Source organism: Artibeus jamaicensis, unplaced genomic scaffold, assembly GCF_021234435.1.
Source record: "Artibeus jamaicensis isolate MK-2021 breed Jamaican fruit bat unplaced genomic scaffold, CSHL_Jam_final contig_426, whole genome shotgun sequence".
Classification (NCBI taxonomy): domain Eukaryota; kingdom Metazoa; phylum Chordata; class Mammalia; order Chiroptera; family Phyllostomidae; genus Artibeus; species Artibeus jamaicensis.
Window position 1 is genome coordinate 1597137 of NW_026521826.1, and position 27552 is coordinate 1624688.

At 38.1% G+C, this 27552-nt stretch overlaps 1 protein-coding gene across 1 annotated transcript in view; it reads left to right on the plus strand.

Moving 5' to 3' along the window:
• Positions 1 to 14298, plus strand: part of LOC119046316 (cyclin-Y-like protein 1) — a 43684-nt gene extending 29386 nt beyond the window's left edge. Inside the window, exons 7-10 of the mRNA XM_037141296.2 lie at positions 422 to 541; positions 3678 to 3844; positions 12434 to 12596; positions 14188 to 14298. Coding sequence (XP_036997191.2) covers positions 422 to 541; positions 3678 to 3844; positions 12434 to 12596; positions 14188 to 14298 — 561 coding nt within the window. The remainder of the gene's footprint in view (positions 1 to 421; positions 542 to 3677; positions 3845 to 12433; positions 12597 to 14187) is intronic.
• Positions 14299 to 27552: the final 13254 nt, after the last annotated feature.

Consider the following 27552-nt stretch of genomic DNA (forward strand, 5'->3'; position numbering starts at 1 on the left):
CTAGAGCCCCCCGCAGCGTGTGGCTGGCGGCTGCTGTGCAGGACAGCACAGCACAGCTCTGAGCCCGACGGCTCCCGGAAACTGAACAGGTATCTTCAGGGTTGATCGCAACCTTTGTGGCAATTAGTAAGGCTTTTGAGCCTTAAAATAGTTTATGTTTAGATAGAACTCTGCAGGGGAAGGTGGAAAGAAACATACAAATTTTCTGAGGTTGTGCCTGTACTTTACTTTCATGAGTAGTGGTATCAAATCACTATTGTTTTTTAAGGTCCCACTGTTTATATTTAAAAGACTAGGAAACATGTCACCCAATCAGAATTATTTTACGGGGCACGTGGGCACAAGTAGAACACTGCTATCCTAAGAGTACTTAAGGATTTTTCCCCAGTGGATACTTACAGTGCGTTTTTCCTCCTTTCAGCAAGAAACAGTTCCAGAGGAGCACTTCCGTCATGACCCCGACCCTGACTCCATCTACAGGTTCGTCAGTCCTTTCTTCAGTGCCACCCAGCTCAGAGCCGAATACGCAATAACGACTTTGGTAAGCCAGTTCTTTCAGAAGGCACCTTTTCTCTCTTGTCCACAGGGTATGATCTTAGTTTTCAAATAGAAGTAGGTTCCTGAAATGATCATCAGACCTTTATTAAGAGCAGCGTATCAAAGGAACTAAAATATACACATTTGAGCTGAATAATTATTATAATTTAAAACATCCTTGCTTTTATTATCAGCAAACAGTTGCTATTAAAGGTAGCAGGAGAGATTTCTGGTTTCTCTCTCTGCACCTCAGGAGACACCTGCACATACATTGCACACACATGCACACAGACAAGGCATCAGGTGCAGCAATAACCAAACCCTCCAGTCCCCAGACAGAGGCTGATTCAGTGTAGTTTTAAGCTGAGCCCCAGGCTTTATTCCCCAGGCAGTTCTAATAATGTGTGTCTTGATTTAGAACATAGCTCTAAGCTCTCTGTTCCTTGGACGATGGGTGTTAATTCACCCCTGCTGTCCTCTCGTGTCTGCCTGTGAAGCTGTCCAGGGTGTAGTGCCAGTAGTGCTTGAAAAGGCTTTGCTAGTTGCCTTCTGAGCTACAGCAGTGCACTGACCTTTGTGTCATCCATACAGAATTCCAATGGTAAGATTTTATCATTTGGAACAAGTAGTCTTATTCTAGTGAGAATTGGGATTGTATTACTCCTTGCTCTGACAGTCCTAAGGGGTAAAGTCAACTGCATGGTCTGGAGGGAAAGAATGCCTAGGTCAGGGCCTCCTCCTTTTGTATCCACTTAAAATTTGGAGAAACAGCCTGTGCTTCAGAATAGAGACCCCTCAATAGGCAGTGGGTCAGACACAGGCCTTTTCATGGCGCTACCAGCCATTTGGAGTGCTTAGCACATGCTGGAGAAAAGCAAGAGTAGTACTTCCATATGCAGAGCTAGGTAATACAGGAAGGAGAGCATCTGGGTTGGAAGAGAGTAAGATCTTGTGGACAAGTTAAGCTCGATGCACCTGCAAGACAGCAGAGTGGTAATTTCTTCTCATCATTTGAATATATGGAGTTAGAGCATGAATCTGAGCTAGAGGTAGGGAATTAAGAGGAGCTGTTCCAATGCAGAGAAAGCATGTGAACGATAAGTGTATAGAAGATAGAATAGTGACGAATAGGTATTTAGTGGGCATTTGTGGAATGAGCGAGTTGTTGCAGTATTTGGCCTTTTGACCACCACACTCTCTTTCTTGAGCCTCACTTGACTTCTCCTGGTTCTCCTGCCACTCTAAGCCACTCCTGAGGACTTGTCCCTTGAGTGCTGATCATCCTTACAGATATGAGTGCTGAGGATAAAGGAAAGAAAAAGTTGAATAAAGCTTTTGCTCATATTCTAGTGAGGAAGACATAAGTATTTTTCAAATGAGTGTTTTTAAAAAGATGAATATTTCAGGTAGTAGTGAATACCAGGAAGGTAGAGCATGGTAAAATGATAAAGTGATTACAGAGGCTTTCTGTAATCACTGTTTTAGGTAGTATGATCAGGAAGAGCCTCTCTACAGGGGTAATATTGAACTGTGACCTGACTGAAATGAGGAAAGTACGACAGAGGGGACAGCGCAAGATTCTGAGACAGGAACAGGTTTTGTGTGTTCAAGGAACAGTGAAGTATGGCCGATGTGGTCGAAGTGTGTGATGAGGGAAAGAATAGAAGAGATCGGGTCAGAGATGGTGGTGCCCTATCTAATGGAGCCATGTAGTTTTTGGGCAACAGGGAGAAGTTAAATTTTTATTTGTTTGGTGGAAAACCTTTGGCAGACATTGAGCAGGGTGGTGAAGTGCTCTTAAAGAGGCTATTCTGGCTGTTTGGGGAAAAGAGACTATAGCTGTGAGTCCAATGAGAGACCAAGAAGGCAGAAGGCAGTACCAGTGATACAGGTAAGAGGTCACAAATAGAACAGAAAGTGGTCATACCAGTGACCACTGGTATGGGGTAACAAGAATTGCTAACAGATTGGAGCAGGCTAACTCAGTTGGAGGTTTTGGGCCCAGCACCTAGGCAAATGGCAGTGCTCTTCTGTTATTAGGGAAGGCTTGGGGGTGTAGAGTTGAGATGTAGGGCTCTGGTTTGTATGTGCAAAGGCACAGGTGACCTTAGCAACAGTGGTTTCAGTAAGGGGATATTGGCAGGGGGCAGGCTAAAGTGAGTTATGGACAGAATGGGAGGTGAGAAGTAGCATCAGGGCATTTACTGTGAGCAAAATGAGAGGAAGCATTCTAGGGGCTATGGCAGTGGGGTGGGAACAACATGAACACATCCATATTGGGGGAAATCTCCAGCAGACAGAGAGGATTTGCTTCAAAAAGAGGTAATTGTGAGATGAATGCACATGAAAGAAATCATGAAACTGCACAAGCTACCTGCCAGGGACACAGACTGGCAGCTCTGATAGCACCTTGAAACCAACAGAATTGACCAAGCTTCAGGCTGTGTAAGACAGATACATTTCAAGAAAGGATAATGAAGATGTGAAAATTAGGGGATATGCAAAGGACCATCCTCTGCATGCGCGTGTGTCCTGCACAAAGGCACTAAGTACAGGAACACTGACAGTCGTGCAGACCTGCCCCAGGCCCACCTGTGTGCACTGTGTGTCCTGCTGCACCACGCAGCAGCCAGTGGGAGGCTCTCCTGATGACCAGGTTTTATCTTCAGCCTGTGCCACAAAGGACTAGTTACTGTAAAAAGATGATATAAATATGCTCAGTATTACCAGGGATTACATATTCAAGTATTATGTAAAATCACCACAAAACTACCAGCCAGGTGTGAAATACTGCATGTGGTAGGTACTCAGGTATTTACTGAACAATGTGAATCTACCCTGGGCCTGTTTACACTGCCCTTTACAAGTGTCAGGGTAATAGCATTTCTTCAGGAAGTCCTTTGCTAATATGTCCATTGATTCCTGTGACCAAAACTTGGGCTGGAAATTCACATGGTCAATATAGGCAGTAGAAGTATCTGATTTGCAACTGCGACAGGGCTTCTGACTTTGGCTGGCCAAGCAGTCTCTGTAGAACCTAAGAGTAAAAGACACATCAAACACAAATGAAACCTATCATCCTAACAGTTCTAATTATAGCAAACTGAACCGAATAAAAAACCAGTGTTCTACTTTTGCAGGTGTACTTAGAAAGACTCTTAATTTATGCCGAGATTGACATTTGTCCCACCAACTGGAAAAGAATTGTTTTGGGAGCCATTATTCTTGCTTCTAAGTATTTGCACGATCTGGCTATATGGAATGCAGACTTCTGCAATATCCTCAAGAGCATCACAGTTGAGGACATGTGAGTTTTCACAGTTTTGGTGAACTTTCTTACCATGTTTCCATTATCTTATTTTCCCCTTTAAAATGCACAATTAACAAATATTTTAAAGGTTACATTGTGCAGAGGACTGCAATAGGCATAAAATTACATATATTTTTTTATCCACATTTGGTATAATGATTCATATTCCTCACCATTAATTAGTAGGTCTTGATGTGTTTATTGTAATAATCTACATGATAATTTAAAATGCATTTCTCTGGTGATTTTTGGAAAACATTTTACAGGCCCACTTCTAAGAACAAATTTACCGTAGATTTCTTAATGGCATAGAAACACCCTCCTGGTTTTTGACCGGCCCAAACTCTGGTCTCTGGATGCCCCACCCACTTTCCTACTAGGAGCTTCACCCCACCAAGGTTCAGAAAACAATCTGCACAGACGCAGCGTGTGGTGCAGGGGTGGGGGGACATACCCACCATCTTCCCCGAAGTCTGAATGTTATCTCCCACAGCAGCTCTAGGAGTCCCATCTCTTAGATTCCACCTGAAGCCCTTTCAGAACCAGTTGAGCCAGCAGCTAATACTAAAACTAGACTAAGACTGACAGCAAATTAGCAGACAGAGGCTGGTGGAGGCAGACTTCTCTGGGCCTTCAGTCATTTGCTGACCCACTCCGGGGCCCTGCGTTAATAAAAGCCAGCCTTGCAGTGCAGCAAGGCCCATTCTACGTGCAGCCAAGCCTGAAGGAGATAGCCTCAAACTGTGGATCATTTGTACCTTTGAGTAGGCTGCCAAGGGCTAGACATGGACAGCATCTGCCATTAGCTTGCACCAGATTCAGACAAATCAAAGCCATATCCAAAGGGAGAACCCAGCAGGCAAGCACTAAACTCTGCTGAGATGAATTCCACTTTGTTCTTTTTTAAGTTTTTGTTATTTTTTCTTTTGGATAGCATTTTTATAATTTTTTTCTTTTCTTCAAATATTTTCTCCTTTTTTCCCTCTATTTTTTTCTGTTATATCCCTTATTTTACTTTTCCCTTTTCTTGCTCCATTTTCCCTTCTTATTGTTTTTATTCTTTACCTTTCCTTTTTTTGATGATGATGATGATTTCCTGTTTCTATTCCTTCTCTTATTGTTTCTCTTCCTCCCCTCCTCTCACAATAATTTTTCTTTTCTTTTTTCTTGGCTTTTCATATTCTTATATTTTATTTACTCTTCCATTTCTCTTTGTACTTTTGTTATTCCTTGCTCTTTTGTCATTGATTCTGCTGTTGCTGTTGAGGATCTTTTTTTGCTTGTTTTGGTTCTTTTTTTGTGTGTTGTTTTGTTTTGTTTTGTTCTGTCAGCACTGGTACAACAGTATGCAAAATGTGGTGGGAGTTGAGCCTCACAGTCAGCCAGCTGGAAGGAATATCCTACCAATGGACAGGCCAACAGCAATCATTTCAAATACAACTGGAGAGCACACATAACCCACACAGAGACATTCCTCAGGCATCCAGCTTAGGATATTGAGGAGACTGCACCACTGAGTCCCACAACACTCTTACTATATAAGACCACCTGATGAAGACAGGGCATCAGAACAGATCTATCTAATACATAAGAACAAACAAAAAGAGTCAGCTAAACTGAGGAGAGAAAGAAACAACCCCAAATGAAAGAAGAGGAGGAATCCTCAGAGAAAAAGAATTAAATGAAATTGAGGCAAGGAAATTATCAGGCTCTATTATAGAGTTCAAAGTAATAGTTATAAGGAAGCTCAAGGAACTTCATGAGAACTACAAGGAACTTAGTGGGAACTATATCACTGTGAATAAGGACATAGAAACTATGAATAAGAACCAGTTGGGAATGAAGAATGCAATATCTGAAATGAAGAACACACTAGAAAAAATTAAGAGCAATCTAGATGAAGCAAAGGATCAAATCAGTGATTTGGAAGACAAGCTAGAAAAAAACGCCCAATTGGAGCAACAAAGAGAAAAACAAGAAGAATGAAGATGGCTTAAGGGAACTTTGGGACAACATGAAACATAACACTATCAGCATCATAGGGATGTTATAAAGAGAAGAAAGTGAGCAAGGGCTAGAAAACATGTTTGAAAATTATGACAGAAAACTTCCCTAACCTGGTGAAGAAAAAGTCACACAAGTTCAGGAAACCCAGAGAGCCTGAATCAAGATGAATTCAAAGCGACCCACACCAAGACACATCACAATTAAAATGACAAAGTTCAAAAACAAAGAGAATCCTAAAGGTAGCAAGAGAGAAACAGTTACCTACAAGGAAGGTCCAGTAAGTCTTGTCTGCTGATTTCATAACAGAAACACTGGGCTGAAGGGCCTTGTTTGCATGAAGTATTCAACATAATGAAAAGCAAGTATCTACATCCAAGACTACTGTATACAGCAAGGCCATCATTTAAAATTGAAGGCAAAATAAAGAACTGCCCCCCCACAGACACACACAAAGGCTAGAGGAGTTCATTAACATCAAACCAGAATTGAGACATTGAAGGCATTGCTTTAAGAAGAAATAGAGAAACATAGGTATAAATGATTAAATGGCAATGAATAAGCACCTTTCAATAGTAACTTTAAATGTAAATGGATAAAATGCTCCAATCAAAAAACAGAGAGAAGTTGAATGGATGAGAAAACATGACCCACATATAAACTTTCAACAAGAGACCCACCTCAGAAAAATGATTTACACAGGCTGAAAATGAAGTGATGGAAAAAAAATATTCCATGCAAATGTAGACAAAAAAAAAAAGCTTGGGTGACAATACATATATCTGACAAAATAGACTTTAAAACAAAGGCTGTAACAAGAGACAAAAATAAGTACTAAAGGGATAAAACCAACAAGAGGTTATATAACCCTTAGAGACATATATGCACACAATATATGAGCACCTAATACATCATGAAAATCTTGGTGGACTTTAAGCAAGACATCAACAGCAATAGATTCATTGTTGAGGATTTTAACACTCCAATGTTACCAATGGATAGATCTTCCAGACCAAAAAAAAAATCAACAAGGAAACAGTGACCTTAAATGACACACTGGAGCAAACAGATTTTAGTGATATTTACAAAGCATCTCATCCCAAAGCTGCAGGATACACATTCTTCTCAAGTGCACTTGGATCGTTCTTGATGATTGACCACATGGTCAGACAAAATGCGTATTAACAATTTAAAGAAAATGGAAATAATATTAAGCACTTCCTTGGATCACAATGGTGTGAAACTAGAAATCAACCTCAATTAAAAAAACTCAAAAATATTCAAATATATGGAGGCTAATAGCATGTCATTAAGTAATTAATGGGTCACCAATGAGATCAAGGACCTGGAACAAATAAAAATGAACACACAGCAGCCCCAAACCTATAGGGTACAGTGAAAGCAGTCCTGAGAGGGAAGTTCAGAGCATTACAGGGCTACCTCAGGAAGACAGAAAAATATCAACTAACAATCTAAACCCACACCTAGAAGAACTAGAAAAACAACAAACAAAGCCCAAGGTGAGTAGAAAAAAGGAAATAGTCAAGGTCAGAGTGGAAATATATGACACAGAGACTAAAAAAACAGTACAGAAAGTCAATGAATCCAGGAGCTGGTTCTGTGAAAAAAAACAAAATACAAAAAACAAAATTGACAAACTTTTAACCAGAATCATCAAGAAAAAAGAAAGAGAAGCCAAATTTTAAAAAATCAGAATGAAAGGGGAGAAGTAAAAACTGATACCACAAAAATATAGAGGGTTGTATGAAAATACTATGGACAACTAACTATATGCCAAAACTTGGACAACCTGGGCAAAATGAATAAATTCGAGAAATGCAGTCATCCAAAACTGAATCAGAAAGAAGCAGAAAACCTGAAAAGACTGATAACAACTAATGAAAATGAAGCAGTAATCAAAAATCTCTCAGCAAACAAAAGCCCTGGGCCAGATGGCCGCACAGGGAAATTTTCCAAATATTCAAGGAACTAATACCTATCCTTCTCAAACTATTCCAAATATTCGAGAAGAGGGAAAACTTTCCAGCTCTTTTTATGAGGCCAGTATTATCCTAACTCCAAAGCCAGGTAAAGATACAACAAAGAAAGAAAGCTATAGGCCAATATTCCTGATTAATATAGATGCTAAAATCCTCACCAAAATATTAGCAAACCTGATCCAGCAATGCATTAAAAAGATCATAAAGAAGGATCAACGGGGATTTATCCTGGGGATGTAAGGTTGTTACTATACTAGCAGATCAATAAATGTGATACATCACATAAACAAAATAAAAGATAAATATCACATGATACATCAATAGATGGAGAAAAAGCATTCAGTAAAATCCAGCAGCCATTTATGATAAAAACTCTCAGCAAAGTGGGAATAGAGGGAGCATTCCTCAACATAATAAAGGCCATATATAAAAAACCTATAGCCAACATCATACTCAATGGGCAAAATCTAAAATCATTTTTCTAAAGATCAGGAACAAGACAAGGGTGTCACTTTTGCCACTCTTACTCAACACTAAGTCCTAGCCACAGTGATCAGACAAGAGAAGAAATGAAAGGCATCCAGATTGGATAGGAGGAAATAAAACTGTCCTTATTCACAGATGACATTATATTGCACATAGAAAATTCTATAGGCCCCACCAAAAAACTACTAGACCTAATAAATGAATCTGGTAATGTAGCAGGATACAAAATCAATACTCAGATGAGAATGGTATTTTTATACACCAATAATGAACTCTCAGAAACAGAAACTAAAAAACTATTCTACTTACTACTGCAACAAAAAAATTAGATACCTAGCAATCAATTTAATGAAGGAAGTAAAAGACCTGTTCTCGGAAAAGTATAGCATACTGAAGAAAGATGTAAAGGAAGATGCATAAGTGGAAGCATATACCATGTTCATGGATGGAAGAGTTAATATCATTAAAATGCCATAATACACAAAGCAATCTATAGATTCAACACAATTCCTATTAAAATACCAATGGCATATTTCACACATCTAGAACAAATATTTCAAAAATTTATATGAAACCAAAAATAGACCCTGAATTTCTTGAACAATCTTGAGAAATAAGAGTAAATTTGGAGGTATCACAATACCTGATATTCAAACTATGCTAGAAGGCCACTGTAATAGAAACAGCCTGGTGCTCTGGGCTGCAAAGCCTGGTATGGAACTGAGATTCCTTTCTTTTAAGAGGGGACCTTTTCAACAGAGCTATCCCTCTGGATTCTCAGCACAGCATGTGGGAGGAGGGCCAGCCCTTTCGGGATCTCCACCCTTCCTACCGATCTCAATGTGGCTTCTTTGTAAATCCTTGGTGATAAGACTTCTGTTCAGCCACAATTCAATTGGTTATTCAGATTGAGTTTTCTATATTTTGTTCCAGTTTGGTAGTGGGAAGAAGTGACTATAACTTTTGCCTACTCTGCCATGATTTAGGATCCCATCCAACATTTTTCTGTTGTCTCCAGTCCATTTTTAAGGAGCATACATCTGGCCTGTGAAATTTTTGGCCACTGTTATAGTCTTAAGGCCTCATGACTATTGAGGGGGTTATTAGCTTAAACTTGAGTCACACATTGTTTGTTTGTTTTTACTGATCTTTTCCTCCTTGTTATCTGAAGTTCTGTCGTTAAAGAAACCATGATAGAAAATCAGCCACATATAAAGGTTTAAGATATCTGTGCTCTTTCTTGCCTTTTAAAGAGCATTGCACATGTTTAAAAGTAGGTCTCATGATTTAGGAAGTTCCTGCCTCTCAGGCAGTCAGAGAAGCATCCCTGGGCATCTCCCAGTGCCCATCCCATTCGAGAATTTTTAGAGACACTCAGCAACCACAGCAGTGCTTTGTGGGAGGCTGTAGGTTAACCACGAGGGTGTTCCTCAGAGCTGGCACATGAACTTGGGAGTGAAACACCACACTTAACGAAGGCTGTAGATGTGGCTACATTAACCGCTGTGAAGGGCTCTAAGAATGGTGGTCAGGATGAGCCAAAAACATATTTTCCACAGACTCTCAAAGTGCCTGCTTGACAGTGAAAATATCTTTGTGTAAAGGGGGTCAAATATGTGATAATGAACAAAGATATGACTTCGGGTGGTGTACACTCAATGCAGTACACAGATGCTGTATCATAGGACCACACACCTCTTGATTAGATTGAACAGCGCAGGAAAATTGAGATTACAGCAGGTGATGGCAAAAGTTTGTTTCTATTATCTCTGCTCATTCAGATAAGACTCATGCAAAATAACCAAAATGCACATTTACAACTAAAGTGAGGATGGGATGCTTGTGGCTAAGAGAAGGGACAAGGGGTTATCAGTAGCTGTCAAAGTGGCTTTTGGTAAAATTGCCCACTTTGATAATAGTGTAAACTGAGTCGTCATGGTGATATTCCTGGTAGCCATCTTAGCAAGTAGAGTGACAGCAAATTACAAATTTAAAACCAACGGAAGTACTTTTGGAAGTTGCAGAAGGTAAAGTGACTTTGACACCATTGTCATCAGTCTTCAAACTGGTCCCCTGGAGGAAGGATAATTTGTACTCACAGACACCAGCCCAGCTAGGATTGCAGCTGACATTTTCTCAAAACCGGCTCCTGAGCTGGCTGGGGCTCTGAAATGTGTGGGTTTTCACAGGTGTGAGCTCCAGGGGCAATGGTGGCTGTGTCCACCTTCAGGAAGACTAGTTGTAAAGAATGTGTTTTATGTACGAACAGAAAGACACCAGGAGCTCTGCCTATAATGGGCTGCTTTTGTTTATGATCTTTGGAAATTGGAAGGCATTTTCCTTCCAGTGTGAATTCCAATGTGTTTAGAGTACATTGGTATCATTCCCCTGCCATTTTTAATGTTCTCATTTTGAGTCTAAATGGAAAAATTGATATCTATCAGCTTTTTCTTCAGACTTTCCACCATCTATGCATATTTTTAGAATACTATTTCCCTTCAAAAGAATAAGTTAAACTGAGCAGCTGCTATTCATAAAATTTGCTGCACCTGTAAATGGTATGCTAGTCAACCATGTAGCCTTAGAAAAAACAACAAAAGCAGATGTTGCATAATCTGTAGGCATAATGCTTTTCTTCCATGGTTAGCCTCTATTGATAGACATGGTAATCCTATAAAGGTGCCACATTTCTTCACAATTACCAAGTGTTAGTAAAGACAATATAAAGGGATAATAATGCATTTCCGTAGTATATTAAGTCCTGATTAGTTGATTATCAAAACACCATGATTTACATCTCTATAGACTTATGGCCCTATGAACAGGAAATTAAATTTGGAAGGAGGTTCAGTTAGGTTTAAAGTTCAGCAAATGGGAACGCCCTGTCTCTGCTCTGATTCTGGCTGTCCCCCATACAGGAGGTCAAGCCTCTGTTGGCCCATCCAATGGATAAATTATTAAAACTTTAAAACTTACAGACCAAATATGTTAGAAAGTAAGCCTCTCTCATGTTTGCTCAAGGTATTTATTGTTTTATTAACTCTATGAATGGGATGACTGTGGAAGTAGTACAATTTACTCTGATTTTAATTTATTTAACCATTTGGCCAGGGACGGCAGTATGGTCACGTAGCGAAGGACTGCTCCGAAGTTTCCTTTCCCACTTTGCTGGACTCACCCCATGAAGGAATGTTCCCCTCCCACACTGGCAAAGGGCGGGGGTGCTGGGCTTCTCAGGACTGCGTTCCCAACATGGGAGAAGCATTGTTGAGTCCAGTGCTCTATCAAAAGTCATATTGTAAAGCAGGTTTAGTCCAGCTGAGATATCTATCTTTAATCTTTCTGCCTTCCAAGTTTTTTAAGTGCATTCAATTCTGTCATAGTGACAGTTTCTTGCCCCAGTAAGATTAAGGTGAACAGAAACTTGCATTATGCCCTTTGACATTAGCCCCACGCAGTGGGGCAGGGGAGGGTTTCCTTTTCTATTGAAAATGGCATATTTATTTCTTTATTTATTAGAGATGAATTCTTGTTGCCTCAAAAGTTTTCTCCCTCAGAGATAATAGTGGGGGCTTTCATTTGTTGCCATGGTGATGTGCAGACTCCTTTTGTTGGCACATTCCCTACTTCAGTAAGCCCCTTCCTGTTACCAGCCTAGTAAAAATGTCTGCAAGTTCTTCAGAGCTAAGAAACAGCACACATCATTCCTTTCATCTGATCAGTACGGGAAGGCCTTGCAAGTGAATGAGCAGCATGAACCATACAGCTGTACTAATGGGACTCTGAAGAGTGAGCCCCAAGGGCACAAGAGAGACACCACCTCCTCTTGTCCCAAACTCAATAGGCTGGGATGCAGAAAGGACCACAAATAGCTGTACCTTATTTGCTTGTTTGAACATTAGTGAATTAGGACAGTTGTGTATGCCTTATATGTTTCAAAACAAAATTCAGAGCCATCCTGGTAGCTTCAAATGATAATTTTGAAAATAGCCAAGTTGTCTATGGCCATATACCCTGAATGTGCCTGATCGCATATGAAAATAGCCAAGTTGACTAAAATTGTTCTGTGTTGGTTTTCTCCTTTTTTCTTCCCCAGGAATGAAATGGAAAGGCATTTCTTAGATCTACTAGAGTTTCGTCTTAATATTTCTGCCAGTGTCTATGCCAAATACTATTTTGACCTTCGGTCCTTAGCAAGGGACCACGGACTGCCCATTGTGTTTGCTCCTCTTCAGAAAGAAAGAGCACAGAACCTAGAGGTAAGGCTGTGGAATCACTGAGTAGAGTTTTCTGTCAGACACCAAAGACAACATCTGTGGATAAATCATATTAAAAAATGCTTAAAAAAATGAAAGGCTTTTTAGATTAATACACTGAAGAAGACTTATTCCCTTTCATATTGTATTTCTAGTGTCTTCTATGGTTTATATAAGAATCCCACATTATAAGAAAATTATAGCCCTGGCTGGTGTGGCTCAGTGCATTGAGTGCCGTCCTGTGAACCAAAGCATCACCGGTTTGATTTCCAGTCAGAGCACGTGCCTGTTGGCAGGCCTGGTCCCCAGTAAGGGGGGGGGGGGGGCAGTGTGCTCAACCCATTGATGTTTCTCTCCCTCTCTTTTTCCCTCCCTTCCCCTATCTAAAAATAAAGAAAATATGTTTTAAAAATTATAGATCTATTCTGTGACCATGAGTCTGAATATTTTAAATCAAACTTAATCTGTTAATAGTTTATTTGAAACTGTCCTATTCTAACCTATATATGAATAATTTTTTCAAGTGTATCACTAATCATATCTACAAACATAATTTAATGACTACTCTTAACTCAGTTTGTAAATTCATTCGATGTATCTATGTCACAGTTAAGTCCCATGAGTTTATTAGACAAAGCTAACCAGAGAAACCTGTACTTAGATTGTATAATACGTGTTGCAAATACTGGGTGAAAAAAGTACATGAGTTTTTCATGGAAATTGGAAAATTCCTGGAGCAAAGTAATATCTATGGCTTATGACTTTTGGTGAGTATAGCAAAATTATTCACAAATCCTTTGGTGGTACTTTGGAATAAGACATTTTCTACATTGATTAATGTGCGAGTGAAATAGGACCTTATGGTGCTTCAATCATATGGTACGTACTTTTTTAAGGAAGAACAGCAAATGCTTGTACGTTATTGAAATATAACTATTACATAATAACTAACAAAGATTGGGTAGAATTTAAGTAGCTGAATAAACACTGATTTTGCCCAAGTGTATGTTCATTATGTTTAAGGAACCAAGTGTACAGGCAACAGATGATGTTGTTGTTAGGAGCCTGTCCTGCCTTTGATAGTGTTGAGAATACCCAAACTTTTCAGAGTCCTAAGGTCCTTTGTGCTCTAGCCATTTAATCATAGCCCCTAAAAATTCACTTAGAGAATTAGCATAAAGTAGAATCCCAAGGACCTATCGGTGTAGATCATAGCCATCCTAAGAGTCAGTTACTAAATCTATATAAAGAAGTGGGGTCCAGGCCCATGTATCTCAGTTGGTTGGAGCATCGTTCTGTAGACTGAAGGGTCATGGGTTCAATTCCTGGTCAGGGCATATATCCAGCTTGTGGGCCAATCAGTGTTTCCCTCTCACATTGATGTTTCTATCTCTCCCCTTCCCACTCCCTCCCTGCTTCTTCCCTCCCTTTTTTCTCTCAAAGCAATGAAAAAAGGTCTCCAGGTGAGGATTAAAAAAAAAAAAAAGGATGGGAATGTGTGGCTTATCAGTGATGTTTTCTTTTTTAAGGCTGTAATTATTATTATTTTTAAAATTTTTGACAAACCCATATTTTACTTAATTTCTTCTCCTAGGCTATTTCCAGATATTGTAAAAACAAAAACCCATGCAAAGTGACTATAAAAAAATCTAGCAGTGCTGATAATGTCACCAATATGCAGCATGCGAATGCCATCCTATCTTAAAAGAGAAATGCGGGGCTGTAACACGCTAGCCCCCCGTCTGCAACGACAGGGGAAACACCACCTCTCCTGTTCAAAAACCAGCAAAGCTAGAGTCTCTCTCAAGGGAGAAGTAAGGGGTTGTGACATTACAAGCCCCTCGTCTACAAGGAAGAAGACTAACAAGTGTCTTACCTGTCCTGCACAAAAGCAAGCAAAGTTAGTATTTCCTCTTTTAAGGAAGAAATGAGAGGTTGTAACATCATGAGCTTCTCATCTACAAAAAAGAGTAAAGACCTGAAGATAGATCACCTTCCCTGCTCAAAAACAAGCAAAGTTAGTATTCTTATAAGCAAAAGAAGGGTTATAACTTCATGAGCCCACATCTGTAAGAACATGGACTGGAGAACTATCACCACCACTACAAAAAACCAGCAAAGCATTTTCTATCATAAGAAAGAAATGAAGGATTGTAACATCATGAACCCCTCACCTACAAAAAGGAGAACTGGAAAAATAGCACCTTGTTGCTCAAAACCCAGCAAATCTGTTATTTCAGAAAAAATGAGGGGTGGTATGGTATCATCAAGAGCCCCTCATCTATAGTACAAGGACTGAAGAGATACCACCTCTCTTGCTCAAAGTGCAGGATTAAAGTAAGTATTTCCTTTTTTAAAAGAAAAATTAGGGGTTATATGAGGGGGAACCCCCAAAAAACAGGAATTATCTTCTGGCCTGTTTATAGTACAGGCTTCCCCCGCTACATGAGTGTTCTAGGGACCCATCTGTACCAGTACCAGATGGCATTGTTGTGAGAGGCCACCTTCGGCTTCCCAACATCCTCAGAAGTTTTTAACATCATGAGGAACTATTTTAACCTAAGCTTAATTCACAAGCCTTAGTATTTTTTATTTCCCTTTTGATTATTCTAACTTCTGGAGGATATTCCATTTGTTTATTTTTGCTTTCAGTTTTGCAGAAAAATGAAACATATCTCTTAAACTTTTCTAAAAAGTTCTAGTTGAACTTCTACTTGGTGACATTCTCTTTTGAGCATTGAAGCCCTCATTTAAAAAGTTTAAAGAACATATTTGCATATACTTTAATTTCAAATGCTTTAATATTTACTTTGGCATTGGGAGGAAAGGGATTTTTTTTTTGACATTAGAAAATTTCTTAAATATTTTTGTTGCTTCTCAGAGCAAAATGAGCACTTACTTTCTTTTCATTATGTAGTCTTTTCTCCTCAACTTTTGGACAGTGTAACTGTATGTGAATTATTTTAAAGTGACTTTAATTATGAGCTTTAATTTTGCACTTATTTAAGTTTTCAGACTATGGGAGTGACTTTTCCCACAAGTCCCCTTATCTGCCACAGATAAAGTAAACAAGACAAGACATGATCTGCTTAGGGAGGAGAGGTGGCAGATCCCTCAAAGGGGAAGCCCCTTCAGCCCCTTTCTCCAGGGGATTTTATTGGGTTATAATACACAGGAATACAGAGTGGCAAGGATCAAACAGTAGATAACATTTCAAAGTAATCTGAGGGCTTAGTCTGAGTCAGAGTCTGTCAGGAAGGGAGTCTTTCAGAAACTTTTAGGGTTTCCTGCTCGGACCCTTAACATATGAATGAAAGCACTCTTAGCAGAGCAGATTTCACAGGTTTTTCAGGAATTCTTTGTGGTGCCAGATTTTTCCCCCAGGATTTCCTCCGACAAGGCAAAAAGAGCTGCACCCCTCCCCATCAGGTATTCAGGCTTAAAGGGATTAGAGCCAGGAAGCCCTTCTCCCAGAGGACATGGGGACTCGAGCTATGTCACATAACCAGGGGGCGAGAGTCCATTGCTCATTTTTTGTTGCAACCTCCCCGCCCCTCCCCCAGTCCTTCCATGATGGCCTCCCAAAGTGGTCAAGTCTGACTTAGGTTGCTCCCCGCTGTGAGGAGACTTACCCGTCTTGGACTTCCATCCATGCTTTGGGAGCAGGGAGGAAACTGAGGCAGCATTCACTACCAGAGACAAGCTTTGTCTCCTGTGGCTCGCATTCTGAAGGTCACTTGCTCATCCTTAGCCACAGGGGGTAGTTACAATTCCTGAAACCAGGCAGAGCAGTCCACAACATCAGACTTTGGAGGTTTCTCTTTAAAGAAAATAAAAAAACTACTTTTCTTATAATAATCATTTGTCCTGTGGTCTTTAGCCTTTGAAAATTCTTATGTAACTGGCCTAAAAGCTGCCAGAATGAGCTAGTGGTACAGAAGCTGGATAAAAAGTTTATTCCTTCCCTTCCCCTTCCCCATTGATAACCCTCCATGTGATCTCCATTTCTGTGATTATGTTCCTCTTCTAGTTGTTTGCTTAGTTTGTTTTTGCTTTTTTTTTTACCTTCAGTTGTTGATAGTTGTGAGTTTGTTGTCATTTTACTGTTTGTATTTTTGATCTTCTTTTTCTTAGGTAAGTCCCTTTAACATCTCATGTAATAAAGGCTTGGTGACGATGAGTTACTTTAACTTTACCTTATCTGGGGAGCATTTTATCTGACCTTCCATTTTAAATGATAGCTTTGTTGGGTAGAGTCATCTTGGATGTAGGTCCCTCCCTTTCATGACTTGGAATACTTCTTTCCAGCCCCGTCTTGCCTGCAAGGCTTCTTTTGAAAAATCAGCTGATAGTCTAATGGGAACTCCTTTATATGTAACTGCCTCCTTTTCTCTTGCTGCTTTTATGATTCTGTCCTTCTCTTTAATCTTGGGTAATGTAATTATGATGTGCCTTGGTATGTGCTTCCTTGGGTCCAACTTCTTTGGGACTCTCTGAGCTTCTCAGATTTCCTGGAAGTCTATTTCCTTCATCAGATTGGGGGAGTTGTTTTCAGTTTCTTGCCCTTCCTCTTCTCCTTCTGGCACCCCTATGATTCAGATGTTGGAATGTTTCAAGTTGTAGTCCCAGAGGTTCCTAAGCCTCTCCTTTTTAGTTCTTATTTCTTCATTCTGTTCTGGTTGAATGTTTATTTCTTCTTTCTGGTCCAAATCATTGATTTGAGTCCTGATATCCTTCCCTTCACTGTTGGTTCTTTGTGCATTATCCTTTATTTCACTTCTCATAGCCTTCACTTCTTCCTCTATTTTGCAACCATGCTCAATAACTTCTGTGAGCATCCTGATTACCAGTGTTTTGAACTCTGCATCCGATGGGTTGGCTATCTGTTCATTACTTAGCTGTATTTTTGGAGCTTTGATCTGTTCTTTCATTTGGGATATATATATATATATTTTTTTTTGGGGGGGGGGGTCTGGGCCTGCCTGTTACATAGTAAAGGGTGGAACCTTAGATATTAACCAGGGTGGGGCAATCTTTAGTTGCTGCTTTGTGACTGTATGTGGGGGAATTGTCCAAGAAGAAACAATGCCACTTGCTTGCCTCTCCACCAGCTTTCAGTCCCTCACCCTGCTACCCCAAGCAAATTGGGCTCTTCTGATGTTTATTTCCAGGTGGGTAGGCTTGTGTACATTCTAGGACCCTGTGGGTCTCTCAACTAACTCTCCTATAAGGCTTGGAGTTTCTCCTGCCATCTCAACCCCCACAGGTTTTTTCAGTCAGAGGTTTTGAGGCTTTATTTCCTTGAGCTGGAACACTGGGTGGTCAGTCTTGCTCCCCAGTTGTTCCTCCTGGTTTATCTGCATGCAAATGTGGGACCTCCTGCTCTGCCAGCTGCCACCTTGCCGGGAGTCCTCTCTGCCTGGCTGCCTAGCTCCACCCCTCCTACAGGTCTGGATTAGTATTTCTTCCTTAACTCCTTGGTTGTCGGACTTCCATACAGTTTGATTTTCTGGCAGTTCTGGGTTTTTTTTGTTTTTAAATTTATTGTTCTTTTTTTGGTCGTGGGAGGAGGCACAGTGTATCTACCTACACCTCCATCTTGGCCAGAAGTCTACTTTGCTTCATTTTAAAAGTGGGCATGAGTACAATGAGATTTTAAGTTTGTTTTTATACTTGAATACATTCAAAAAGTTTCATTAACTAATTGAAAATTTACCTTAGTTGACAAATGAAATGAACTTACATTGTAATTTTTATTCCATGCAACAATCTATTTTACCTGTTCTTTCCTCTGTTTCCAGCTATATTCTTTTACTTGTGTTTTGTGTCTTTTCACCAGCCTGCTAAGCTTTTTATTTTACTTGCCTCCTTTTTCTAAATCACTGTCTTTGTGTCAAATTTTATAGTATATTTTCAGTAAAATTATTTAGATATCAGGCACAGAAAAATTAATAAAATTTGAAAAAGTTTAGAATTTTAATTTTATCCTGAAATTTTAAATGTGATATTTTCCCCATCGTCAATATTACATTCTGTGCAAACATTTATTTTACTGGCTTGTGTGGTGTGTATAGTTTTGGCTTCCGATGATGCACACTTGTTTGCAGTAGTGAATACTCAGGTTCAATTTCAGTTCGTTTCCCACATAAATGAAAAGATTATTTAAGCCATTGGGAACTTAAAGATTTTAAAACGTAATTTAAAACCCTTGCAAATTAAAACTAGACTTTGAAAGGCAACCTTTTAAAGTATAAATCAAAATTTTTAATTTTGAATTCTTGCTGAATCAATTTCCACAGTGAGAATTAAGTACTAAGCTCTGCTTCATAAATACGTATACACAAAGAAATTGTTCATTTTGGTGAACTGGAGTTGGCATTTGGATCGGACTATGTCTGTGGGGAGCCAAGACTCTCCGGGCCGCAGTCTCAGCTCTGCCGCTGCTCACGGCTGCTGCGTGCGGGCGCGTGGGAGGGTTCTCCTCGGAGCCCTCTGCCTCCTCTGGGAGGTGATGCGGACCAAGTGAGGAAAGGGGCCCGGTGCTGGGAAAGTGCTAAAGATTATTTTGATTTAAGTGCTTTCTTTGATTTATCTTTATTTGATTTTTTAAATTTATAAATTGTTCTGCATTAATACACATAATCTAAATAAGTTATTGAAAACTTCTCAACAGTTATATGAATTAATGAGGAAACAAGCTTAAAGCTGTCATTGAACCTATATAGTTTCAAAATGTTATTTGAGAGGCCTATAGAGTTTTGTACGTTCTTTATAAATTTTGGATATTAACCCCTTATCAGATGTATTGGTGAATATGTTCTCCCATTCTGCAGGTTGTTTTTTTATTTTATTGATGATTTCATTTGCTCTGCAAAATCTTTTTAGTTTGATGTAGTCCCGCTTGTTGTTTTATTTTGTTTCTCCAGCCTAGGGAGATGTAGCCAATAAAATATTGCTATGAGCAATGTCCACGATTTTGCTGCCTATGCTTTCTTCTATATAATTTAATGGTTTGAGGTTTAACAGTTAAGTCTCTGGTCCATTTTGAATCTATTCTTGTGTGTGGTGTAAGAAGGTAGTCTAGTTTCATTTTTCTGCACATATCTGTCCAGTTTTTCCAACACCATTTATTCACATTTGTTTAATAATTAAGCATTAAACCTAAAGATTTTATATTATAAGGAGAAAGATTAGCCAAGATGACTTTACTTGGATCTATGGTTGAAATATTATCTAAAAGTGCAAGACTTATTACAATGATTTGTGAAGCATTGTAATTGCCAAAAATTTTTTATATTTTAAAAACTATACTAGCCTAACTGAATTGAAGTGTTTGTTGTTTAATCACCCTTCCACACTTTCAGTATTATATCCATTTAGTTTTAATCAAGGTAACTAAGGTGTTATACATTTATATTATAGTAAAGTTGAAAATAAACAGAATTTTAAGGGAGTAAAGAAGGAAAATTTTGATTACTGGAAATATTTACAGCCTGCTGTGTGTATCTTGTGTTATTTATTTGCCATGTGTAGTGCTGAAAAGTGTCTTTTATGTATAGTGCCTTAGCTGTCGAAGAGCTTGGCTTTGAGTGATTTCATGCATTAATTCAGTAAGTAACATTGGAACATTTAAAATACTTACCTTGTCATTTTAAGTCTGTTTATACTGGGAAAATGTACTTAGATTCATATGCCTGATGATTAATTTGTTTTCATATTTGAAAAATAATTTGTAAGTGTGTACTTAAATTATTTGGATTCCCCAATTAACTCTCAAAATACATTTTTTATAACATTAAAAGCTTTTTCATCATTATAATGAAAAAAATAATTTTAACTTAATGTTCCTCTGGCCTGAGTGAGTAGAAAGGTTTCTAATAGAATAAATATTTGAATTTTTAATTTTTGTCAGAATATTTTTTATAATTTTCATTTAGAGTGCTGTGTTTTCATAAGAGCATTTAAACATTTTATTACAAAATAAATTGTAAGGATAGCCATGCTAATACAAGTATAGGTAGAATTTGATTTGAAATATTAATTTCTTTTAAAAGAAGTTACAAGTGTACAACGTATCTTTGGTATTATCAGATATTTGTTAAATGATTTTGTTTGTTCTTAAACTCATCTCAGAAAAGGGCCACTTTATTCCTATATACCCGTATAATTACTGAAGAATTTATCAATGCCAGACAGTGCACCTAAGAGATGAAGAGATTCCCTACCAAGTAGACATTCTACCTTAATGAGATATGTTATATACAGGGACAGTTGTCAGCAATAGCTTTTCCTCTTAATGGCTAAATTTGTACATTTCAGATACCTACAAAAATCTCCTATTTGTATGTATACATTTTGATGTATAAGACAGTTTAAGCATTTTCCCATTTGTGGGTGTAGTGTGCCTCAGGATGGTACTACTACTTAGTTCTTTTCACTCTCCAGAAAAAGATCATTCAGAAGTTTATCTGAATTAAAAGATGCTGTCTTGGACCAGTATTCAATGCGGGGAAACAAATGTGGAGTATTGCTTTTTCTGTGTTACTGACAAAGATTTGTTTAAGAAGGTGCTTCTGTGGCTTTTATTAGTATGAGTTTAGTATATTTTTCCTGCTGTGAGGAAAAAATGTGTTCTGGATGCTGCTTCTGAATCTCAAAATGAAAATCTCTTATGCTGGTAATAGTTCTGCTTCCTAACTACTTGCTCGTTACTTAGCCACTTTGAAACTTACTTTCACTCATGGCCTTCTGGACTTCAGAGGTTACCAATAATGTGCTAATTATGAAATGCACTCAGTTTTTCTAAATTTTATTTTTTTGCTCCTAGAAATGTCTGACGATTGACACCTTAACCCCTTCTGGAAACGCCTTCTAACCCCTACTCCCTTTCTTAACTTACCTAATAAATCTTTGCACTAAGTTCTCTTTCTGTGATGTCCCATAATTACTTTTTTGTTTATATCTTTCTATCTACCTTTACCTTTTATCTCCTGGTTCCTTCTCTTCTAAGCTTTTATATTCCAGAAATTTTAGTTCCTCCCTGCATCCTGTGTGCTGTTTTTTAAGGGGTACTTTATCCTCTCAGCTTCCCCTTCTGTGTTTGAATCCAGTATGTACAGCCCCAGTCTCATGTCTGTAGTAGCCTGGTAGTCTCAGTTAAACTACTAAATTCACCATCTACAGCCAAACTTCTTTTGTCAGACAAATGTTTACTGAGTATTTACTCTTTATTAGGTGCTGGGCTTATAATGTGGGATATACTTATGTTCTATGATTATTCCTCTTTGGTGTCGTAAAGAACAATTGACACATTAACTACTTCCATTATAGCAGTGTGTGTGTGTGTGTGTGTGTGTGTACATGTCTGTGTTGCATGGACAAAGCATGAAGGGAAAACAGTACAGGTATGCCTAAGATTATTTGGTGGAGTCAAAGGAGAACTTATATACATGAGGCAAAGTTTTCTAGAAGAAAGAGCTCTGGGAAGATTTTCCAAGCAGTGGGAATAGCAAGTATAAAGGTACAGCCAGTTGGGGGTGTAACACGTGTCTGGGGACCTTAAGTAGCTCCGTCCTACTGCAGCATAATACACCAGAAAGGCCACTGTGGGAGATGAGGCTGGGCAGTTATGTACATAAGGCTTAGACTGTGAAGGTCTTTGTATATTACGGAAAAACAGTTTAGATTTCATGTGGCCAAAATTGGAACACAACAAGAATTTTCAACAAGGAAGTAGCAAGATGTTTTTGTTAATAAAAGATTCTGTAAATTGGGATAAGAGTTGGAGGGAATTGGTGTGTGGAGTATCCGTGTGGGTTCAGGGAAACTAGAAAAGTGGTGTTTGAAATAGATGAACCTAAGCGAGGGCAGGGACGATGGAAATGGAAAAGGAAAGGAGCATATTTAGAAGCATGTTTTAAATTTAGAAATTTAAAAACACTTAGGAGGATGTTTAAGTGAAGGAAGGAAGAGTACCCGGTAGTTGGTTAGAAGCAGTGAATACCATTGGTGAAGGTATCTAAGATGGCTGGTTTCTTATGACTTCCTCTTAACTGTTCATTATTCTGCCAGCGTTTTATGCTTAGAACTTTAAAATTTTTTAATTGATTGATTTTAGATAGAGAGAAGAAAGAAGAGAGAAACATCAATTTGTTGCTCCACTCATTTATGCATTTATTGACTGATTTCCACATGCGCTCTGACCAAGGATGGAACCGGCAGCCTTGGGGTATCAGGACACTCCAACCAACTCTGTGCTCAAGACTCGTGATACCTCCTCTGTCTCTTGCCCTTTACAGCCAATAAACCATCATGTTAGTTGTTCTTCCTTGAGCTTGTCTTTGAAATGATGGCCCTTCCCTCCCCGATGAGTATGTCACTTGTTCCTGTGGTTCATTTTGGCTGTATCAGAGCCTGCTTTGTGTTGTTTACACGGAGGGCAGGTTCAGGATCTCATGCTTGTTTTGCCCTCCTACCTGTACTTACACAGTCATTACATATTTTGATTATTGGTTAATTGTCTCTTTAATCCTTAGAAGTAGCCTGTAATCTGATAGAACCAATGGTTGAAGTTAAGTGAATAGCACAACGTGGCAGATTATCTTTGTTGTTTCGGAGCTGATCAGTGAAGATGCCTAGGCCTTCTTGTAGTGATCCAGTATCTAGACCTTTTGGGATATGGATGCCCTTTGGGGGATTAAAAATACCATCAAATTGGCTTTCAAGAAAAACTTCCTGCCCTCCGAATCTATATAAATGTTCACTGACTTAATGTGTCAGTACACATTTAAATTACCAATATTTGTGAGAGCAATGAGAAGCAAACCTTCCATTTTCTTCTGTATCAATTATACCTTTTGTATATTTAAACTTATAGCCCTGGCTGGTGTGGCTCAGTGGATTGGGAGCCAGCCTGTGAACCAAAGGGTATATTTAAACTTATATCTCTATCAACACTCATGCATGTATGTACTTAGTACCAACAAGGTTTTTAAATAATCTAAGAAAATATATCAAATACCTTAGCAAGTGTATTAGTTTTTAATTTAATTTAGCCTAAAATCAAATGAATATTAACTTTGGTAAATAATTTTTTATCCTCATCATATTTAAACATCATCTCTAACTATTTAACCAACATTAGATCTATTATCTGTATTCTTTATATAGAACCCATGAAAGAAAATAAAAAGATATTCTTGGAGAAACTACTTCTTACCATTATCATCTCAAGGGCAACCCTAATTCAAATCTGGTTAGTTCTTTGGGAGAAAAGTTACTTAAATAATTGTGTATAAACTGGTCAATTTTTAACTACTATGATTTCATTTCTAGCTTTTAAATACCATATGATTTCACTTACATGTGCGATCTAATGAAGAAAATAAGCAAAATAGAGATAGACTCATGGATACAGAAAACAGACAGACAGCAGTTAGAGGGGAGGCAGGTTGGGGGCTAGGTAAGAAAGGTTAAAGGATTAAACAAAAATTTCATAGACACAGGCAGCAGTATAGTAATTACCAAAGGGAAAGGAGGATAGAGGGAGGTAGAAGAGGGTAAAGGGGCAATAAATGGTGACAGGGGACTTGACCTTGGGTTGTAAACACACAAGACAATATACAGATGATGTACTCTAGAATTGTACACCTGAAACCCACAAATTTCATTAACCAATGTCACCCCAATAAATTCAATAAAAATTTACAATAAATAAGCCAACAACATTTGGTTTCTTTAGGGCATTAAAAACATAAAAAATGAAATAGAAGATGCAGCTGAACCTTTGATACATCCTATGTATGGACATGGCAAGTAATTAGCTAAATCTATTACCTCCTCAAATGCACTTTAATTTTTTTAAGAACTTGACTTAGAATAAAGTACTATAGAGTCAGAAAACTTTGCTCACCAGCGTTGACAGTATTAAGTCTATGAATTTGAGCAGTCTTGTGCTTTATGCATTGCTTTCTTTATATATGCAATATTAATTTCCACTTTAGGTTCACGTATGCAGGGTGTTTGTTGCAGCAAGTATCTGGTCTTAAGATGGCAGCAGGCATTACAACAACTTCTGCCTGATGTTCTATTTATGAAGCTTTAATTGATGCAGTTTATTCATTTTGACTTAGAAATATATATATTGTTACCTATTTATAAATGTATTCCTGCTTGGAAGGAGGAAAATGTTTTCTTATTCTTTTTCTATGAGACTACCCTCCTTCTCAAGCTTTTTCATAGCTATTTCTATTAAAGTCAACATAACAGTGATTATTAACTCACTCTAAAAAATAAGTACTTCTTTTTAGAACTTTCTGCCTCAGAGGTTAAAATTCACATATATTCCATGAAACATAAAATAATAACACTTATTTATTCTAATGGTGATTATAAATCTTAAGTAAAATATCAGTTTAAATGTTATTGTTTTGTTTAAATATGATATCTTGGATAAAGTTGTAAAATTTATCTGAATAAATAGAGTGAGTTATACCATTGTGGTGATTCATTTAGTGACAGAGTTAACAAGGCTGTTGTTGAGTATGTAAAGTAAAAAGTGTAAGGCTTTTCTCTTTGTTTCTTAAACAACATAATTTCATGTAAAAATTATTATTACTTTATGGCCTACCACAGCGATGATTTTATTTTGAAAATTAGTTTATTCATATTTTAATTGTTATTGACAAGCAAAGTTTAATTAACCTCCTATTGAGAAGACATGCTATTTCTAACATATAGGATATGAGAGAAAATGCTCATCAATGAGTAAGTATATTCTTTGTGTGTTTGTCTCATTTATGATTTATATTCCATGAAAATACAGTTCGTTGCTATTCATCTGTTCAATGGCTCTGCTTTGCTTGGAGGTTCAGATAAGTGCTTTATAATAAAATCCTTTACAGTTTTCAAGGCACCATAACATGTAGAATATTGAGTTTGGAGGTACACTTGGGCTCAAATCCCAAGTTTCTTAACTTCTCAAGCTTTTAGTTTCCACTAGTATAAAACTGGGGTTGCAGGAGTATCTCCTTTAGAAAAGGTAAAATATAGATTGCTCATTATATATAAACCTAGTACTCACTTATGTAGTAGTGTCTATAAGTCTGGACTGCTGTCACATTTTTCTAAAAATGGAGGAGAATTACTACAAGTATTGTGATTTGAAATATTTGCTTTGAGAATCTATTGGTTTTTCCTACATTACTTTTAATGTGCATAATTCCCTTTGGGGTGCTGGGCAAATTCAATGTTATCTGAGAACTTTAAACCACTACCTCCTCCATCACTGTTTCCATTTCTGGTCTCCATTATTTCTTTCCTATAGCTCCATGTGTGCCAGGGACACCGAAGTGACACACCTTTGGTCAGTCCACCCAGTTAAGGACACCTGATATGTAGTGCTGAATGAAATGCTCTTCAGCTTATGGCTGAGTCATACTAAATTCATGTATTTATTCATTCAACTTATATTAAATGAATGTACTTATTCATATGACCTATATTGAATAACTACTATGTACCTTCTATTGAAGTATGTAGTATAGGACAGGAAGTTCCATAGTCCCTGTAGTTCACAGAGAAATTTATTTCTTCTATAGTTAGATAAAACTGTCACCAAATGACAGAATCAAGTATTATGGTTGAGAAAATAATAGTTACTGATTTCTAATCCCACTTATATAAATGAATCTTAATCTTAAATTTGAGTTATTCTCAAATTTTAGAAATAAGTGCAGTTAACAAACATAAAAGATACTAAGAAAAATCAGTAAATATTATATAGTTTCAGAATTAAAAAGCAATTCTTTTTTAAAAATTTATTTAATTATTGTTCAAGTACAGTTTTCTGTTTTTTACTCCCATCCCAGCCCACCCCCGTGCTCCCCACCTCCCTCCCATTTCCACCCCCTTAGTTGTTGTCCCTGTGTTCTTTATACTTGTTCCTCTAAATCCTTCCCCTTTTTTCCCTGAAATTCCCTCCTCTTTCCCCACTGGTCACTGTCCCCCTGTTCTCTATTTCAGTGTCTTTGGTTTTATTTTGCTTGCTTGTTTCATTGTTTAGCTTCCTGTTAAAGGTGAGATCATATGGTATTCGTCTTTCACTGCCTGGCTTATTTCACTCAGCATAATGCCTTTCAGTTCTATCCATGCTGTTGGGGAAAAAAAAAAGCAATTCTTGAGAATATCATGCTAAGCAAAATAAGTCAGATTGGAAAAGTCAAGAACCATATGATTTCACTCATGTGAGATAGAAAACTAAAAGCAACAAATGAACACGACAAACAAAAGCCCATTTACACAAAACAGGGTGGTGGTTACCAGAGGGAAAGGGGGTGTGGGGAAGTCGAAGAGTAAAGGGATCAATCAAATCTACGGTAACAGAAGATGATTTGACTTTGGGTGGTGGGCACACAATGCAATACACAGATGATTTATTCTAGAATTTTACACTTGCAACCTATGTCATTTTGTTAACCAGTGTCATCCCAAGTAAATTAATTAGCATTTTAAAAAGTGTATAATTTCAGAATTAAAAAACACCTCAGCACAATCCAACCCTTCATTTTACTGTTCAAGAAATTTAAGAACTACCCTCCCTCCCTACATTAGATAATATAAGGAAATTATTCACTTCATGATGAGGTTAGAGTGAAAACCTCGTTTTACTAATTTCTGGTAAAGGTCAACGTTTAAACAGTAATATTCACAAGCAAATAACTACTCAGTTATCTTGCTCAACTTTTGTGATTGAGACCATCCTCTCTTCCTGGATCCTCGTTCTGATTGACAGCTGAAAGCACTTCATCCTGCCAGTTAAAGATCTGTCAGTCTCTCTGGGGTGATAATGCAGGTTTCTCCCTACACTCCCCACGATGCCCTCTGCACATTTCCTCCTCCTCCTTCTTTCCATGGTTTCCAGGCATTGAGGTGTCTTACATCATATGACAAGATTAGGTAA